This window comes from Eriocheir sinensis, chromosome 48 (genome assembly GCF_024679095.1).
Source record: "Eriocheir sinensis breed Jianghai 21 chromosome 48, ASM2467909v1, whole genome shotgun sequence".
Lineage (NCBI taxonomy): Eukaryota > Metazoa > Arthropoda > Malacostraca > Decapoda > Varunidae > Eriocheir > Eriocheir sinensis.
Genome location: NC_066556.1, coordinates 5,293,384 through 5,313,043, shown reverse-complemented (window position 1 = coordinate 5,313,043; position 19,660 = coordinate 5,293,384). Strand labels below are relative to the sequence as shown.

The window sequence follows — 19,660 nt, the reverse complement described above, 5'->3', positions numbered from 1 at the left end:
TTTTACATTACCATGGTTCGCGTGAAGACGAGGACCCTCACATCACGGGGGTGTAGTGGGCAGAGGCACGGCCTTCTAATAGCTAATATAGAAGGCCGTGGCAGAGGCGGGGACTGCTGGTGGAGGGACTGAAGGTAAGCACACACCTATTTGTTTACATGCTTTGACAACGGTATTCTGATTTGGGCAGGTGTTTATCGGACTTGGCGGGCTATTTTGAAGACAGACTATTTATGGGTAAAATAGGATGTTTTTTCTTTTTTGTCACGCGTAGAAAGTTATCACTGAAAACAGCCACGAAAGCCCTGAGTGACTTTGATCATAGATGACTCCTTTACCGGCATATAGGTTAATATCCCTTGTGACGACAGGTTAGTTTGTGGTGATAGGCTACGTTTTTAGCGCCCATGGATTGCTGTCCATTAGGTTAGAGTGGTTTTCTGATAGTTTTTGGATAGATGCCGAGGTCGAGACGGCCTGCCGATCTACCCCGTACTTTGTTATTTGAGCTATCTGCAGGTTTCCATATTAGTTTCTGCGCTAGATTTGATGTAGCGTTTTCTTAGCTGTTTTCCTGTGATTCCATTGCAACGACCTAATTGTTATTATTTGTTTGTCTGTCGGGAATATATTTCCAGGGGGGAGAGTAGGCCACGCCGTAACACCTTCCATGTCAGTTTCGTCACTGTCGAGGATCCGAGTGCGTGCCGGCGGGGAGCACGACCACTGGGACTGGCGGCTGCCCGGGGGCCGTATTTCCCTTCTCTGTACGGATATGTGGCACCCGGGGGAGGGGATGCTCCAGTCCCTCCACCAACAGTCAAGTCTCTGTTCTTTACATCGCCGTGATGTGAGGCTCTTCATCTTCATGTGAACGAATTCCATGGAAAAAAAATATCGGCGCTGAGTTGGCAAAACATTGGCCGTTGTCGATTTTCGATGGATTAGTTTATAAGTGATTCTTTTGATTTGATGAGCGTGTAAGGAACTTTCAGTCTTTGTAGTACACAACATAATCTACTTATTTTATTAAAATTAAGAAAGCCCGCGGGAAAACTAGTTTGATATTTAGGTTATTTTAGTTATTCATATAATGTAAACCTATAGGGGGTAAACTTTATTATGTTCTTCGTTTTGGCAACTATCCGTTGAAAACACCTCTCCTCCGCCACTCCGAGAAACAGATTGGAGTGTCCGATTGTTCCACCATTCACTTTTCTCATTGTTTTTTCATTTGAATAAGACAAAGAAAACGGAGAGAGGGACTGGGTGAAAAAACAAGTAAGGCGTAGCTCCCCTTAGCGCCTCCCCGACGAGGTGCGACATCTAGCGGCTGGTCTGCCCACCCGCCCAAGGTCGTACGGATGATTAGCATAATAAATCTTAGGGGAGACAAGTATGGGCCACTCGTTACTGTAAATGTAGGAGGTCACCGGGGAGAGGGGCGCATTATACTTGTTTAGCATGGCACTATCAGGGACGGGCCGAGCTTAAGCCCCATCTTTCATTAGTGTTGTTACAGCCTCGAGATTATATTACCTGATTGCCCGTGTGTGGGAGAGAGAGAGAGAGAGAGAGAGAGAGAGAGAGAGAGAGAGAGAGAGAGAGAGAGAGAGAGAGAGAGAGAGAGAGAGAGAGAGAGAGAGAGAGAGAATGTAAACAAGTATCGCCGCCTTCAATAGTAAAAAAAAAAAAAAGGATAATAAAAACTAATTATGCAGGTCGTAAAGAGCCGAACACTGCCTGCATTGGGCGGATATAAAGACGTGTCTGGGGGAGGCGGCGCGGCGGTGATACTGTCGCCGGGCACAATGGGAAAATAATGACCATTCTGCTGTCCAGCCCCGCCCTGCGCTGTGAGGGGGACAAACGCCTCCTCCTGCAGGTGGCGACGAGGGAGGCGCCCGTGATATACTGCACATTATCCGCCGCGGCTCCCTCGCGACAAAGCGCCTTTCACGGCGGGAGGAATAAATGAATAAAACTCAATGGTGATTTCCGAGACATCTATTTAAAGATAAAATTGCACAAATATTTGTAAAGAAAAGATGAATACACACATACATCTTATATACACACACGTAAAGCTCTGTTACATATATACGTGGCAATAAATATATTGTTATACATGGAATGATGCGAGTGAGAACTTGGATCGGAAGGGCGAGGAGCAGGCGCCCCGCTGCCCGTGTGTGTGTGTGTGTGTGTGTGTGTGTGTGTGTGTGTGTGTGTGTGTGTGAAGCTATTATGGCACGGCAGAAGTGGTGAAGATCAATGGAGCAGCAGACGGTTTCCCGTCTTCATGAAGCAGCGCGAGGACAGAGGTGAAGATGACAACAACAATGACCCACGGGAGGTCCCACGTAATAGTACTTAATGACTATAGACTCGCCGCCAGCCACGCAGGGCTGGACGCTGGCGACTAATGAGATCACTAATAAACTCTGTGGCCTCCGCCGGGGCGGCCTCGCCACATCGCCACACTGCCACTACCTTATAATTAAGACTCGAGAATTATAGTGTCCTTAAACCTAGACTTTGGTATTATGGACTCAGTGTGTTGTGAGGCAGTGCCACCTCCGGGCGGAGGGCGGCGCCCACCGCCGGGGCCGGCGCGCCCCGCTGGACTAGCAGTGTTGTGGGGGGGGTGCCCCGCCGCCCTAGATGACGGGGGAGGTGATGGGCGAGGCGTAGATGTGGTCGGTGGGCGAGGCCGGGGCGAGGGAGGTGCTGGTGCTTCCTGCACGGTCCAGCGAGACATGGGCGTGGCGCCGCTCCGCTCGCGAACAGTTCTCCACTTTGGGCGTGAGGGTGTGGGCGCCGGTGGCCAGGGCGGTGAGGTTGTAGCGCGGGGACGGGCGGCCGTTGAGGGGCGGCAGGCGGGCGGCGCCCAGACTGGTGGGGCCACTGATGACTGGCGGGTGGCGGCCGCCGCCCCTCTCCAGGGACTTGTGGCGGCGCGGCGAGGGCGTCACCATCTCGTAGTGGTGCTGATCGGGATCACCCGTCACCAGGCGAGGCGAGCCCAGCAGGCGGGCGGCGCGCGGGGCAGTCACCACGCACCCATCGGGACCCACACGCCCACCCTCACCCGCCTCGTCCCCGCCCACGTAGCCGACGTTCTCGAAGCTGGCGGCGGGGGCGGGGCGCGGGCTGTGGTCGAGGCGCGGGGTGAGGGTGGCGTAGCCGGGGCTGACGTAGTTGACGCTGCTGTAGTCGGCGTAGTCGTAAGTGTTGTCGTGGTGGGGCAGCAGGTCGAGGCGCACGGGCTTTTGCTCCACAGGCTGGCAGTGGTCAACGGTGTAGTGGTTGCCCTCCAGCGGCTTGATGCCCGCCCACAGCGCCCGCGACCCTCGGCCGTCCATTTGGGGTACGGGCAGGGGCGTGATGGCCGGCGCGGGGTACAGTACCGCCTCGCACCGCTCCAGGCCCAGCGCCTTCTCCTTCTTGGCCAGCGCCACGTCACTCAGCGGCTTCAGCTTTCCTCTGAGGACAAAGAACATCGTCAGACACATGTGTGTGTAAGGACGCGGCAAAGAAAGCTACTCCTGATGGTCTGACCCACACATCCGGCGGGGCGCGCCCTTCGTGCCAATGGGCGGGTTAATGGGAAGGTAATGTCAGGGTGGGGGATCAATTGAGTCTCGTATGATGGGCATCTCAAAGAGTGCTCAGACTCATTCTTGTGTTATGGGCCACAGGCAAAAAGTATTATCAGAATTCCTGGGGTCAATAATGCATTTCTGAAGGGTATGTTAGTCCAAGGAGGGTCGCGGCGGCTGTCACATAACTCATCCTTCACTGCCCGGCTTCCCCCATTCCTGGGTCCCTCGTGCAGCACAGTTATAAGTAATGGCTCTGTATTTGCACATTAGCCAAAAATCCATTGCTCAAATATATGAAGATCAAGATAAACGTGAGAAAAAAGGGAAGAAGGTTACTAAAATTAGCTTTGACCCTAAGTTCGTTCTGCGTCTGTGGCTCCGGCCTTAGCGTCAGAGTTTGGCTGGAGATCTAAACCAAACCAAACTGATTCACACATATATTAAACCATGTCAAAAAAGATAAAACAGCAATGATATCCGAGTTTTGCCTCATTATCCCTGAAAGCAAAGCGGCCGTGTCTGAACTTGAATGTTATCAGACGAGCCACCAGTGCAGGTGATTTTAGCGGGCATTAGTTTATCCGTCTCGTGGTACGCCGCCGATGGGCACGCCACGCGGAGGCTCAACCTTCGGAGGCGCGGCTAGCTGGCTGGGAACACAAGACCCTCCCTAGACCAAAAGATGTTCCAGCCATTTCCGTCAGTGCTGGCGTACACTTAGTTAATAACTCACGGGTATTCGCCCCCGAAGGAAGTATAGAGGGGTGAGGGTGTCATGGAGTAAAGTTAAGTTATATTAAATTTTTAGTTGCATAATTCTAACCCAACCCAGCCCACTGCGACGGGGGTGGAAGTTACGTGAATGCCTGTCCTTTACATTTCTTTTCTTGGGCACGAACAAACATTTTCCTTACCATGCTTTTAATCCGCGTTTATGAGCCTCCAGTGAAATACGCTTTTTAAAGTCAAATGTGTGTAATACAGCGAGGAATGATATATCAGTGCTTAGGCGAGGAACACTAACAAGTCCTTGGTGGCGAGGGCAGCTTATGGCGCCCCTGAGGAGGAATTGCTGGATCCGCGTCTTTCACAGGCAAAACAGCTCACCACTTTACCTTTGCGCTCTCTGTGAATGATAGGCAGTTTATTCACCGGGCTCTCTTACGTATGATAGCCAGTTTATTTTTTGCCCTCTCCTGCGTCCGAAAGTTTTGATCGCTGCAAACACTAACAAGTCCTTGGGGGCGGGGACAGCTTATGACACCTCGAGGAGAGAGATTGCTCGATGCGTCTCTGTCAGCGGCGCGGCTGCTGACATCTCACTTTTTTCTTTATTTAACACATGAAGGCTTGGAATGCTTGTGAAATATATAAATCGTTCTGCGTTTATTATTATTATTATTAGTGTTGTTGTTGTTGTTCAATATCCAGAAGTCTCAATTGCCCATTAATCATATGTATCAATTTGTCTTTATTTTGATTATTATTTTTCTTTTTTTGCAACATCGAAGTCTCAATAATTGGCCTTCCATTAAATATTCGTCATCAAACAGTGCCTGGTTGGGGGATACTTAATTAATATGTTGCTCTCTCTCTCTCTCTCTCTCTCTCTCTCTCTCTCTCTCTCTCTCTCTCTCTCTCTCTCTCTCTCTCTCTCTCTCACACACACACACACACACACACACACACACACACAGACCAACAACACACATTTACACACCTCTCGCCGCATGTCTTTTTAATATTATGCAGCGAATCCTGTTTTGCGCGGATTATCTGATGTGTTGAACAGGAGGGAAAGTTAAAGGTTTAATATACGACTGACGAGGGCGGGTGTTAAGCGTTAAGGATGGTCGGGGAGGGAGGGTGGCTGATGCATTATAAAGTGGTTCAGTCTTTTTAAATTTGTGAGTTTAAAGATGTTTCGTTGTTTTACTTTATTTTATTTGTTTTTATCATTTTTTCAGTCAGTTTCAGTTACTTCGTGCTAGTTTAAATGGTGTTTAGGTGTTATTTTTTTTTGTATGTATCGGGTGAGCTTAAATTTTTTCCTTGTTTTACTTTATTTTCTTTGTTTCATTATTGTACTATTAAGCGAGTTAGGAAATTCCCGTTTGTTATTATCTTGAGAGTTAGTTCAGATCGAGCGAGTTTAAAATATTCCCTCTATTATTTTACTTTATTTGTTTTACTTTTTTTCCTGTCAAGCGTTAGTTCGTGTTTCCTAATTGGTCATGAGTCACTGTTATCGCCTGTCTGCGGTGCGCCGTCCTTATTCAGTGCCTGTTTGGGAGCGAGTCTTTGCTCTTTACTCCCATCATTGTCCCTGAAACCCGTTAGGATGTTCAAAAGATGTTCATGAGTTTACATATATGCATCTCCTTGACCGTGTGCGCCGTGTTATGATGTTAAGTTTAAAGATGTGTATTACGTTCTCTTGAAAATGAATCCCTATACCTGGACGTGGAGGAAACAGGTATAATAGGAGTAATATGTATAAGTAGAGCCTCGCCGTCCCCCTCCGAATGAATCTGTATTACCAGCCTTCTCCTGCCCCCTTTCTCACCCCCAAAATAAAAACACACTATCTTTAATTCTCGACATAATAAAAACAAACAAACTCGCAAGCATATACTCGTGTTAAAATCGATTTGTTTTCATGATTTTGTAGAAAGACGAAGTTAATGAGAGTATGAGATCAATTTTTACACAAGAATATACTTTAAATAATAGACACACGATCATAAAAGCGAGTTATTGATAAGACAGTAAGAACCAACTCCCAGACCCAGAAACAAAAATAATCATAAGTGAACTAATACTCAGACAGTTATAATACTCATCCCTCTCACGATAAAAGAGTATAAGGGGAATGAATATAATAAAAAAATGAATGAATATGATAAAGAAAACTATATAAGAACCATCTGCCTGATCCAAAACAAAGAAATATCATAAGCGCAAGAATACTAAAAAAAAAAAAAAAAAAAAAAAATCATAATATCCAACACTTATCGTAAAAAAAATAGTATAAGGGAATGAATATAATAAGCAAATAAGTAAATTAAAAATCATCCCTCCGACCCAGAACAAACAATAAGTGACGAAATACCCACAAAACTATCACACCCAACCCATCCATGTAAAAAAAAAAAAAAAATCAATAAAAGTGAGTGAATCAAATAAGCAAACACAACCAAACCGTAAATATTGAAAAAGCAACTCCGTCCTTCCTCGCCCCTATGATAAAACGCCCTTAATGGATCGAGGGAGGAGGAGGAGGAGGAAGAAGAGGAGGAGGAGGAGGAGGCTGCCAGCGTTGAATCTGTCACGAACCTCCTCCGCTCCTCGCCATTACTTACCTCATTATACCTGTGCCGGGCGGCGGTGGTTAATTAAGGAGCAGGTCTTATCTCTCCTTCTTCCCTTCCCCCCCTCTCCACCCCCCTTGGCCCTCCCTCGGTCCTTCCTCTCCCTGCCCCCAGTCTGGTTCCTCCTTCTCCCTTCTCATCCCCATCCCTCCCGCAGCCGCCCTCCTTCCTCTTCTTCCTCTCTCAAGCTCTCTTACCATTTACCCCTCCTCCTCCTCCTCCTCCTCCTCCTCCTCCTCCTCCTCCTCCTTCTTCCTCTGCAGACTCGTTCACCTCCTTCCTCATCTTCTTTCTCCGAGCTTAACCTTCATCATTTTCTTTTTCCTCTTTCCTGTCTTCAGTTCTGCTCCGCCTGCTCCACTTTCCCTCCACATTCCACTTTTCTCTCTCTAATTCCCGTCTTCCTTCCTGTTTTTCGTCTCTTTAAACTCATCTTTTAATTTCTTTACTTTCTCTTCCTCTTTTTCCATTCATCTTTTGTGCTTCTTTTCATCCCTCCATCCTGTTCTCTCCCTCTCTTTCCATCTGTCTTTTATTCTTTCTTAATTCCTCCATCCTTTCTCTTTCTCCCTTCACACCCGTTTGTTCCTCTTCTCTGCGTTTAATACCCTTTAGTACATCCTCACCTTTTCTCTGACTCTCTTTCTCCCTTTAACACCTGTCCCCCTTCTCTTTCTTACCTGTAATACCTGTAACACTCTTATGCACCTTCACCTTAACTCTTAATCTCTCTCCTTTCACACCTGTACTATTATACCTGTTCTCTACCTCCAATAACCTCAGCACACCTTTCCTTCCTGCTCCTCATTCTCACCTCCCACCCCTTTCGCCCGTGCTTCCTCCTCCTCCACCTCCTCCACCTTCCTCTTTTCTCTCTCTCTCTCCTTTCACACCTGTACTATTAAACCTATTCTCTACCTCCAATAACCTCCACACGCCTTCCCTTCCTGCTGCTCCTCCTCACCTCCCCCCCCTCCTCCTCCTCCTCCTCCCCCCCCCAGACCGCGGAGGCCCAACACCACCTCTTATCAAGCTCGAGACTAATGAAGCGTCGTCGTCAGGGTCGTGTTCAGATCACTATCGCGACGACACGCTAGAGGCAGTCCGTCAATCGCCCACTGATGGAGAATGGAATGCTTTGCCTCCCCCCTCGCCCTCTCTGTCTCCCCCTCTTCCTCCCCCTCGTCCCGTCACCTCCATTTCCACCACCACAATCATCACTGCTCTCCTTCATGCCCCATCACCACCACCGCGACCTTGCTCATTATTCCCTTTCCTTCCTCTCCATCACCACACCTTTCACTGTCATCACTATATTATACTCCCTTGATTTGCTTCTCCTATCATCATCATCGCCTGCCATCATCACTGCCCTCCTTTTTTTCCTCTTCCTTCACCACCACTGAGACCTTCATTATTGTTCCCTTTTCTTCCCCTCATCACCACATCTTTCACTGTCATCACTATATACTTCCTTGATTTGCTTCTCCTATCATCATCATCCCTGCCCTTTTTTTTTCCTCTTCCGTCACCATCACTGAGACCTTTAGTATTGTTTTCTTTCCTTCATCATCACCATCACGTCACCATCTTCACATACTCTTGATTTCCTTTCCTTCTTCACACCATTCCCATCATTATCACCAGGGCCTTCCATCACTCCTCTCTCTCTCCTTTACCGTCATCACCATCACACCCTTCACTATTATTAATACTATATGCTACTTTGATTTCCTTTCCCCATCACCACCACCATCACTGCCTTCCATCATCACTTCTCTCGTTTTTCCTCCCCCATCATCATCACTGCTCCGTTTTCTTTTCCAACACCATCACCACACCCTTCACTATTATCATCACTGCTCTCTTCTTCCACTCTCCCATCATCACCATTACCACGACCCCCATCATTGCTCTCTTTCTTTCTCCATCACCATCACTATCATCTTCATCACCACACCCATCACCACTAGCATCATCACCATCACCACCACCATCATCATCACTTCCCCCTTTACGTTACTTAATTTTCCTTTGACCATTTTCTCTTCCTCCTCCTCCTCCTTTTCCTTCTCCTTCAAGCTCTCCTTTCCTTCCTCCTCCTCCTATTCCCCTATCCACCACCATCACCACCACCATCACCACCCCCATATCTCCCTCACCACCACCACCACCTCAGTTGACCCCACAAGATACGCATATACGTAAAAAAAAACAAAAAAACACCGAGGGAAAGCGTAAGATATGTGGGTGTTTACTGTTTACGCTCCTGATTTGGGTTTCATAATTGCGTAGGTTTTTTTTTCTTTCCTTATTATTATTTTTGTTTTTGTTTGGCGTTCGTTCCCTTTTTTTCTCCCTATTCTTAATGATGTGGAGTGTCAGGTTGTATGAGTGGCGGCGGGTGGGGGAGGAATGTGCCTGTGTGTGTGTGTGTGTGTGTGTGTGTGTGTGTGTGTGTGTGTGTGTGTGTGTGTGTGTGTGTGTTGTTTTATTTTTTCGTCCCCACTGCAGTAAATTCGTAAATAAAAGGTGAACTGACGCACTTGTGTTATACAGTTTAACGCGATAATAAATCAAACTCAATATATACCTGCAATTAAGGTGACTTTCTGACAGGTAAAAAAAATATAATAGTTATACAACTGGAAAAAAAGAATCGGTGAGGAGGAGGAAAAGGATGATGACGATAATAATAATAGAAAAGATGATGATAATAATAATAATAATAATAATAATAATAATAATAATAATAATAATAATAATAATAATAATAATAATAATAATAATAATAATAACAGTACCCACACACTTCAGCCAGGAGAGCGATAGTGGGCTAAACACACACTAAAAAAAAAGAAAAAAGAAAACGAGACTCTTCCTAATAAGCATCAAGGGTACCAAAATTATAGACGTGGGCAGAAAAAATAAAAAAAATGACTCCTTGATGCAACAGGTAAATTATTATTGCGTTAAAGATTAAACGTTTGCGGCTGACGTTTTGGAGGGCGATTGTGCACGCGCTGATGACGATGACGAACACACACACCGCACGCAATTAAGACCGGCTAATGAACGTGATCCACTCCCCTCCTTAAGGCGCTCAGGTATAAAGGTGTATTACAGGTAGCTCAGGTGGGCCAAGAGGTGTATTAATTAGGCTCAGGTGTAGGAAAAGTGTATCACAGGTAGCTCAAAGGTGTATTTATTAAAGTCAGGTATATAGAAAGGTGAAGATATTTGTATGACAGGTAGCTCAGGTGGGTAAAAAAGTGTATTGATAATTAAGCTCAGGTGTATCACAGGTGCGTATCAAGGTGTATTAATTAGGCTCAGGTGTAACGGGAAGGTGTATGACAGGAAACTTAGATGGTTGAAAAGGTATATTGATTAAGGTCAGGTAATAGAAAGGTGGAGAGAAGGGTATGACAGGTAACTTAGATGGGTGAAAAGGTATATTGATTAAGGTCAGGTAATAGAAAGGTGGAGAGAAGGGTATGACAGGTAACTTAGATGGGTGAAAAGGTATATTGATTAAGGTCAGGTAATAGAAAGGTGCAGAGGAGTGTATGACAGGTAACTCAAAGGTTTATGTTGAGGTGTAGTAATTAAGTTCAGGTGTATGGAAAGGTGTATACAGGTAGTTTAGGTGGGTGAAGAGGTATATTAATTAACGTCAGGTATAAATAAAGGTGGTATGGCGCGTAAATCAGTGGTGTTTATCAAGGTGTTTTAATTAGGCTCAGGTGTACAGAAAGGTATATGACAGGTAGCTCAAAGATATATATCAAGGTGTATTAATTAAAAGGTCAGGTGTGTCAAGGTGTATATAAATGTGTCTTTAGAAAATCCAGGTTTGTAAAGGTGTATAAAAATGTTTCAATTAAGTTCAGAACGTAAAGGTGTGTATAATAATAAGCTCAGGTGGGCATAGAGGTGTATAATAAGGTGTATTGAGGTATCTTAGGTGTTTGTGAAAAGCTGTATAGAGGTGTAGAGTTAGATCAGATGGATGCAAAAGTATATGAAGGTGAAAATCAAGCACAGGTGTGAAAAAGGTGTATCAGGAATCTCAGGTGAGCATAAATGTGTATAATCAGGTGTATTGAGGTGGCTTAGGTGTTTATGAAGAGCTATATAGAGAGTATGGAGGTAGCTTGGGTGCATTATTAAGGTGGAAATGAAGCACAGGTGTGAAAAGGTATATATACAGGTATCTCAAAACGGTCAGGAGTGTGGAGGCATAAAAGGTATATCTGGGAAACTCAGGTGTTCGTTACGGTGCGAAAAAGTAACTCAGGTGTGTGCCAGACTGTATAAAGGTGTGTTAATTAAGCCCAGGTGTCCACAAAAGTGTATACAGGCATATCAGGGAGGTTCAGGTGTTCAGAAAAAGGGTGTATCAAGGTGACTCAGGTGGGCGGAAAGGTGGATACAGGTGTGTCAGGATGGCCGTGTGTTACCTGTGTTGTCTGATGGTCGTCACGTGATACAAAACAAAGGACAAAACAAACCAAACTAAAACAAAGAACGAAACAGAAAACAAAATAAAGAACAAAACAAAGAACAAAACAAAGGATAAACGCAACACCAATCGAGACTCAGCGAAGATTCGTCAGCGAGTTAGTTAAGATAAATTTATTGGCCTAACAAAGCTATCAGTCACTGCTTCTCTTGGGGGTTGGAGAGGAGGAGGAGGAGGAGGAGGAGGAGGAGGAGGAAGATTGTGATGATATGAATGTGACATCGACGCCGCCGCACCCTCGCAATCACTTTTTATCATAACTTTCACCCACAATAATAATAATAATAATAATAATAATAATAATAATAATAATAATAATAATAATAATAGATAATAAGTAATGATAAAGCGTTCACTCTCTTCTCCAACAACAACATTAGTGAGAATAACAACAACGATAACAGTAATAACAACAGTAAAACAACAACCGCTAGACCAGTGATTCTTCAACTGGGGGGTGTTATTAATTTCCCGGGGGGGGGCAACAACACTGAAGGAAAAGAGTTTGAATATCTGTTGTTGGAGTATTTGTTATTATCTTAAAATGAGAGTGGGCTAATACTGAGTTTATGAAAAAAATGGAAAATTATCCCTGTTATTAATTTTAGTTTATTTTTATTGTTGTTAGGCCTACCATTATTAACAAACCTGGGAGGGAAATTTATCTGTATATTATTAAAAGGGGACGTGGAAGTAAGGTCCTGTTCCTAGAGGTAGTAAAATGTTTAAGAACCTCTGCGCTAGATACTCACTCTCTGTACTTGAGGAAGGCGATGGCGAGGATGATGCCAAGGAGCGTGGCGGCAACACAGGACGAGATGATCACCAGGAACCACGTGTCGTCGATGAGGGGGCCTGCAACACAAGGGAGGGGTCAGGAGGGGTGTCTGAGAGGTGCTGAGGGGAAGGGGGCTGACAGGTGTTTCGAAGGGAAGGGAGAGAAGGTCAGGAGGAAGGGAAGGGGGAGGAAGTAGGCAGGTGGTGGAGTGGGCCTGGAACATGTGGCAGAATGGGAGGAAGGTATGGGAAGGAAAGGGAAGAGAAGATAAGAGAAGAAAATAGAAGATAAGGGGAAAAGAAGGGAATGGAAGTGCAGTTTAGTGAAGGTAAGAGAAGGGAAGGGAATAGAAGGGAACGGACAGGTGGGTATGATAGTGGTCTGCTGCAAAAGGAAGGGGAGATGGGGAGGGAATTACCAAGTGTTAAGGGGGTAGGGGAAAGGGGAAGGGGCAGGTAGGTAGGTAGGGGAAGGGTAAAGGAAGGAGCAGGTGAAGGAGGGAAGGGGCAGGCAGGGGAAGAGTAAAGGAAGGGGCAGGTGAAGGAGGGAAGGGGCAGGCAGGGGAGGAGTAAAGGAAGGGGGAGGTGAAGGAGGGAAGGGGCAGGCAGGGGAGGAGTAAAGGAAAGGGGAGGTGAAGGAGGGAAGGGTAAGCTAGGTAGGGGAAGGGTAAAGGAAGGGGCAGGTGAAGGAGGGAAGGGAGAGGCAGGGGAGGGATAAAGGAAGGGGCAGGTGAAGGAGGGAAGGGGCAGGTGGATGGTTAAGAAGGTAAATGATGGGGGCTGTGGGTGGCGTCGCTCTTGCAAGGGGTGAAAAAAAAAAATCTGCAGGTGGACAGGTGACAAGGAGCCGGGAAAGGTGCGCTAGAAAAGACAGGTGATAAAAAGGTGTGTGTGTGTGTGTGTGTGTGTGTGTGTGTGTGTGTGTGTGTGTGTGTGTGTGTGTGTAGTTGAAGATAGGTGTGAAGAGGTGGTCAGAGTTTGTAGATGAAGTTATGAGGTAAAAGAAGATTGTTTGGGCATTTATAGAAGACAACTCAAGGTAAACAAGCTAATACTAGATAAATAGAAGGAGATTTGGCGAGAGGTAAAATATAATTAAACATAAGAAACAAGATACATAATAAGTTTGACCAAATGAATAGTAAAAACGAACAAACAAACGAAGGATAATAAAAATGTGGAGTGAACAGATTTTTAAAGGGGAGAAACGTGTAAGGAAAAATATACGAAGAGAAAAATCGATTGTAAACAGAGGAATAAAGAGGACAACAATATACAAGGGGAAAGGGTACAATAGTTATCAAAGCTTATAATAGGCTGGAATGTTAAGCTTAATGGGCTTGGGAGGCGTGGGAAGCTTTAGAGGGTGAAGAGGGCGGGGGGGTGGGGGGGGTGAAGGGGAACACATGGCCAGCTGCCGAACTTCAGAGGGAAAAAGGGAGGCCAAGAAAAAAAAAGTAGGGAGGGAGAATTGGTAATGTTACAGGGCATACTAATTTTAATCATGTGAACGCTTATTATCTATTCCATCAGCTGTTTCCATTTCGCGCTGTGGTGATTTTCTTTATGGTGTTGTTGTTGTTGTTGCATATAAGTCGGTCGTTTCTTGTAGATATATTCCGTTCTTTTCGTATATACAAGGTGGTGGTCTGTTCTCTTTTCCTTATTATTTCTCAATTTTTTTTTGCGGTAAAGAAAGCAGGACAAGAGGAAAATAACCCCCCTTCATCCCCCCCCCCAAAAAAAAAAAGAAGCCTCTCGCCACTTCAAAATAAGCACAGAAAACACCAAAAAAGAATAGTTAAGTGTTGGTTAGAAAAATACCTCGATACTCCCATCTTCTCTTCAATGCGTTTAAGTCACACGGTAAAGAAGGAATGAGAAAATATAAACTAAAACAAAAGAGGATATTCCGAAATTTACAGGTGAAAGAGATGAAAGAGTTCCGATACCGGTTAACTCTTGCATAGGGAAGTTGGACGGCATAGGGACGAGCCTGAGTGGAAAGTCGTGTAGAGCGAGGGCGCGGGAGGGGCGGAGGCGTGTAGTTGAGGCCATGTTGCGCTCCCTTCCAGCACAAACGGTGACAGGAGGTTTTTTTTATTTTTTATTTCCGTTTTGGTTGTTGTCGTTGATTGGTGTGTGTGTGTGTGTGTGTGTGTTGGTAATGCGGACACACACACACACACACAACCCCCCCCCACCCCTACACACGAACATTTACAACCCCCCCAACACACACACACACTTACATCTCAACCCTCCTCTCCCCTCACCCCCCACACACAACCCCACCTCTCCCTGCCCCCCACCACATACACACGAACTCGCCTCTTCTACCCCCTCTACCCCCACTACCTCTACTCTCGACCCCCGTGGCAAGGAACCCATGAATAAGATTAGTGTTCAGCCCAGCCGTCCGTTCAAGCCGCGGGACAAATAACTTTATATTGGTACAGAGGAGCCTCGCCGCCACGCCGTGAATAGGGGAATCGCCGCCCCCTTGATGCCTCTGACGGCCGCTCCGGTGAGGTCCTGAAGGGCTGACAGGAAGAAGTGGACAGTGGGCAAGAGGAAGGAGGGAAGAAGGGGAGGGAAAGAAGAGGAAGAGGGAAGAGAAGCGGAAGAAAGAGGGGAACTGCCGTCTCATACACGCTTCTGATGGCCGCTCCGGTGAGGTCCTGAAGGGCGGACAGGGAGAAATGGACGGTGGATAAGAGGGAGAGGGGAAGAAGGGGAGGGAGAGAAAAGAGGAAGACGGGAGGGGAAGAAGGAAGGGAAGGGGGAGATTAGGGAAACAGGGAGAATAAGAGAAGTGGACAGCGAGGAGAGGGAAGGAAAGGGAGAGGAGGAGGGAGAGAAAAGGAAGACGGAAGGGAAGGGGAACATGAGGGGAAGAGGGGGAGAGAAGTAGACTGTGGGCAAGGCGAAGGGAGGAAGGGGAAAGGATGACTGATAGAAAGAAATGATAAAAGAGGGAAGGGAAAATACTTATGAGGGGAAGAAGGGGATTAAAAGAAGGGGATGATGGGTAAGAAGAGGGAAGGGAGGGGGCAAGGGGAAAAGGGCAGAAATCTATAAGGAAAAGAGAAGGGTAAGAGGGAGGGGAAGATAAAAATGAGGGGAAGAGGATGAAAGGTAAGAGGAGGGAAGGGAGGGGAGAAAGGAAACTATAAGAGAAAATGGGAAGAGGGGGTAAAATGGAGGAGAGGAAAGGGGAGCGGGAGAGAAAGGGGAATAGGAGGATGAGGGAAAAGGATGAGAGGGGAAACAGGGAACGGAGGGAGGGAATGAAGAAGTGTAGAGAGAGATAAGGAGTGAGGGAATGTCAATGAGTATATAATCGGTGTTGTGGTGGTGATGGTGGTGATAGTGGCGGTGTGTGGAGGTGTGTTGTCCGTACGTCTGTCTGTCTACCTGCTTGTTACGTTATTTTCTTTTTCTCGCTCCCAATCTATGCGTTACTTTTTCCTTTTCTTCAATGATCTAATCTTGTTCCTCCTTCCCTTCTTCCTTTTCAACCCTGCCCGCTCTCTCCACCACCACCACCACCACCACCGTATGACCGAAACACTGTAATTACTGATCTCTCTCTCTCTCTCTCTCTCTCTCTCTCTCTCTCTCTCTCTTACAGGTGTCCCGAGTCACCTTACCTGTCGCGCCTCCAGTTTTCACAGTAAATAAAGTCATTAATCACGGCCGCCACAGGTAGGAGAATAGGCGTGCTGGGGGGAGAGGGGGAGGGGGGAGGAAGGGGAGGTGTGTTCTTGGGAGGGTAGTGTGGAGGGGGTGATGTAAGGGGGTGTAAGGGAAGTGTGTGTGTGTGTGTGTGTGTGTGTGTGTGTGTGCGGTGGGTGGGAGGAAGGGAAAGTGCGAAGCGACGGCGAAGAAAGAAGAAACGCCGGACAAAAACGCACTCACATACGCACGCACGCACACACACACATACATGCCTTGCAGAGCCGCGTGCATGTTTCTGCGCAGCGGCGATGTATGTGTGTGTGTGTGTGTGTGTGTGTGTGTGTGTCCGGCGGGGCGTACTCAGCATCTGCCCTGGTGCCACACACACACACATGCCGGCTTGGCGGCCAACGTGGGCGGCCTCACACACACGCCGCGGCCGCAACGCTGCAAAAACCCTCCTGACAGTGCCACCTCCGCCGCCCCGCCGCCCCCACACCCCGCCCCTCCAGCACCTCCTTCCTCTGCTTCCCCTAGTGAAGGAGAGGCAGGAGGAGGCAGGGAGAGGCAGGGCAAGGCGAGTGGGCAGCGGAGTGGGCACGGCGGCGGCTGGCCAGGTAGACACGGCAGGAGGGAGGCAGGTAGGGAGGCGGGGAGGCGGACTCGTGTTTCGGAGGTGGCCCGAGGCGGCGCGCTCCCTGCCGCCTCCACGCCCTGTCCCGCACTTTTCCCTGTCCTGCCCTGGCCCCCCGGCACGCCCCGACTCCTACCCACCCTCCCTCGTGCCCCGCGGATCCGTCTGGGCTTTGTGGCGGCCCCGAAAAGGCTTGGAAATTGGCTTAAAAAATCGACCTGAGAAAACCCGGCCCGGTACCCTCGCCCGAACCCCGCTAGAACGTCCCTCTCGCGGCCAGCCATTACCTTTGTCGTTAACTTTACAACTCTATCGCTCGGCCACAGCCCAACCGGAACGATTTACAAGACTTACACGTTGTGGATGATCTATCAGCGAGGGGGGGAGGGGGGGGGGAAGGAGGGGGCGGCGCGGCAACAGGTGTGTGTGAGTGGATGAGGTGGATGTGGATGAGTGTGTGTTGATGTGTAAGCGTATGTGGATGGTTTTCATGTGGATGTGTGCGTCTTTCTTTCCTCCACCTTCCCCATCCTCCTCCTCCTCCTCTTCCACTCAGTCTCTCTCTCCCCTCCGTCGTCTTCTTCTCTATCTCAAAACAGCTCCTCTTCCTCCTCCTCCTCCGCTTCTTCCTCCTCCTCCTCCTCTTCCTGTCCTCTTTTTCTTAGTGTTGCGTTATTGCATATAAAGAAACACCTCCCCCCCCTCTCTCTCTCTCTCTCTCTCTCTCTCTCTCTCTCTCTCTCTCTCTCTCTCTCTCCATCCCTTTCTCCTCCCCTTCCGTAAAAAAAAAAAAAGATGCTTAGAAAACTCCTGACATGACCATCCGGAGAGAGAGAGAGAGAGAGAGAGAGAGAGAGATGGGATGTCATGTTTTCCTCACTTTTTTGATTGGATTTTTGTTTTTATTTATGAATCTGTCGTTACATTCTCTCTCTCTCTCTCTCTCTCTCTCTCTCTCTCTCTCTCTCTCTCTCTCTCTCACACACACACACACACACACACAGCGGCACGCACATCACCCATCCAGCACTATCACCACCACCTCCATCACCATCATCACCTCCATCACCATCATCACCATCATCATCACCACTGTCACCATCACTCAGGGTATCCCACTAACCACCACTCACCACCATTATCACCACTACCTCTAACATCCCTCCGAGCTATGCGGTGATCTCTCTCTCTCTCTCTCTCTCTCTCTCTCTCTCTCTCTCTCTCTCTCTCTCTCTCTCTCTCTCTCTCTCTTTCAGATGTTGGCAAGTGTAAACGATAGCTGGAGATAAATTGAGAGAGAGAGAGAGAGAGAGAGAGAGAGAGAGAGAATGATGGGTTAATTAAAAAGAGAAAGGTGGAGGTGATGAAAGACGAAGAAAAAGATAAATAGAAAAAGCGTAACGAATGAGAGAGAAAGAGAGAGAGGAAGAGGAAGTGAGAGAAGAAAGGAATGACAACAACAACAACAACAACAACAACAACAATAACAACAACAACAACAACAAACAAGAGGGAAAAAAAGAGAAAGATAGGAAGCAAAATACGGGAAAAAATAAAAATAAATAAAGAGAGAAAGAGTGAGAGATGGAAATATGGGGAAGGGAGTCAGCGATAGGAAGAAATATTGCTGTTTTGCATCCAAGGGTCTGGCGCCGCCCACCACCACCACCACCACCACCACCATCACCACCACCACCACCATCACCACCACCACCACCATCATCAACACCACCACCAGCATTACCATACTCTACTATCCTCTTTTTCTACTCCATTTCAACTCCCATCACGCATATCCTTCTCCTCTTCCTGTCCCATTTCTTTCCCCATCCCATCACCACCACCACCACCACCACCACCACCATCATCAACACCACCACCAGCATTACCATACTCTACAATCCTCTTTTTCTACTCCATTTCAACTCCCATCACGCATTTCCTCCATTTCTTCGTGTCCCATTTCTTTTCCCATACAACTAACACCATCACCACTTTCAACACCATCACCATCACCACCACCATCACCACCATCACCACCATCACCTCCACCACCACCATAGGCAGCTACTTTTGCCTTCCACCCTATTCCCCATTTCCCTTCCCATGACCTATCCTTACTATCACTCTCTTGTTCATCTGTTCTATCTCCCTTTCCTATTTACACTCCTTCATCCCTCCCTCCCTTCCCCATCTCCTCATCACTGTACTTCCCTTCCACTTTATCCTCCCTTTCCCTTCCCTTTACCTCTCTTTATCATCACTCTCTTGTTCATCTGTTTTATCTCCCTTTCCTATCTACACTCCTCCATCCCTCCCTCCCCTCCCCATCTCCTCATCACTGTACTTTCCTTCCACTTTATTCTCCCTTTCCCTTCCCTTTACCTCTCTTTATCATTACTCTCTTGTTCATCTCTTCTATCTCCCTTTCCTATCTACACTCCTCCATCCCTTCCCCACATCCCCCTTCCTCTATTCTCCTTTCCTTACCTCTTCCTTACCCTGCAATACCCCTTCAACTCTTCACCCTTTCTCTTTACCTTTTAAGTCCCTCCCCTTCCCCTTCCCCTCCTCCTCTCTTCAATCAAGCAGCATCCATTTACCTCTTCCCTTCATTATCTCTCTTTTACCTTCTACCTCTTCCTTACCCTTCCCCTCCCCCGCCAGGCTACATGCTTATATCTCTTCCCTTTCCTTTGTCCCTCCCTCTCTCTTTGTTTCTCTCTCCCCCTTCCCCCCTCCCCTGTTTTATCCTGTCATTATCCCTATTCTCTTCCTTCCTTTATCCTTCTATGCTACCCACCTGCTTCTATATTTACCTTCTATTCTTACCTATGACTCCCTCCCTTTCTTCTTTCTCTTTCCTTTCCCCCTTCCTTCTACTACTCAGACCTTTCTTTTTTCCCATATCTTCTTCTTTCTTTACATTTTTTTTCTTTTTAATCCTTCCTCTTCCCTACTGTGCATCCCTTTCTTTCCTCCCTCCCTCCACTCTTTCTTTTCCTTCTCGTTCCTACCTTTCCCTTATTATTTTTTCATCCTTTGCAGCTACAATCTTTTTCTTTCT

At 47.1% G+C, this 19,660-nt stretch overlaps 1 protein-coding gene across 1 annotated transcript in view; it reads right to left on the bottom strand.

Moving 5' to 3' along the window:
* Nucleotides 1-1,992: 1,992 nt before the first annotated feature.
* The window catches only part of LOC126981482 (uncharacterized), a 29,705-nt gene continuing 12,037 nt past the window's right edge, over nucleotides 1,993-19,660 (bottom strand). The window contains exons 2-3 of the mRNA XM_050832563.1: nucleotides 12,254-12,356; nucleotides 1,993-3,486 (exon numbers count right to left, since the gene is read on the bottom strand). Coding sequence (XP_050688520.1) covers nucleotides 2,661-3,486; nucleotides 12,254-12,356 — 929 coding nt within the window. The 3' untranslated portion in view covers nucleotides 1,993-2,660. The remainder of the gene's footprint in view (nucleotides 3,487-12,253; nucleotides 12,357-19,660) is intronic.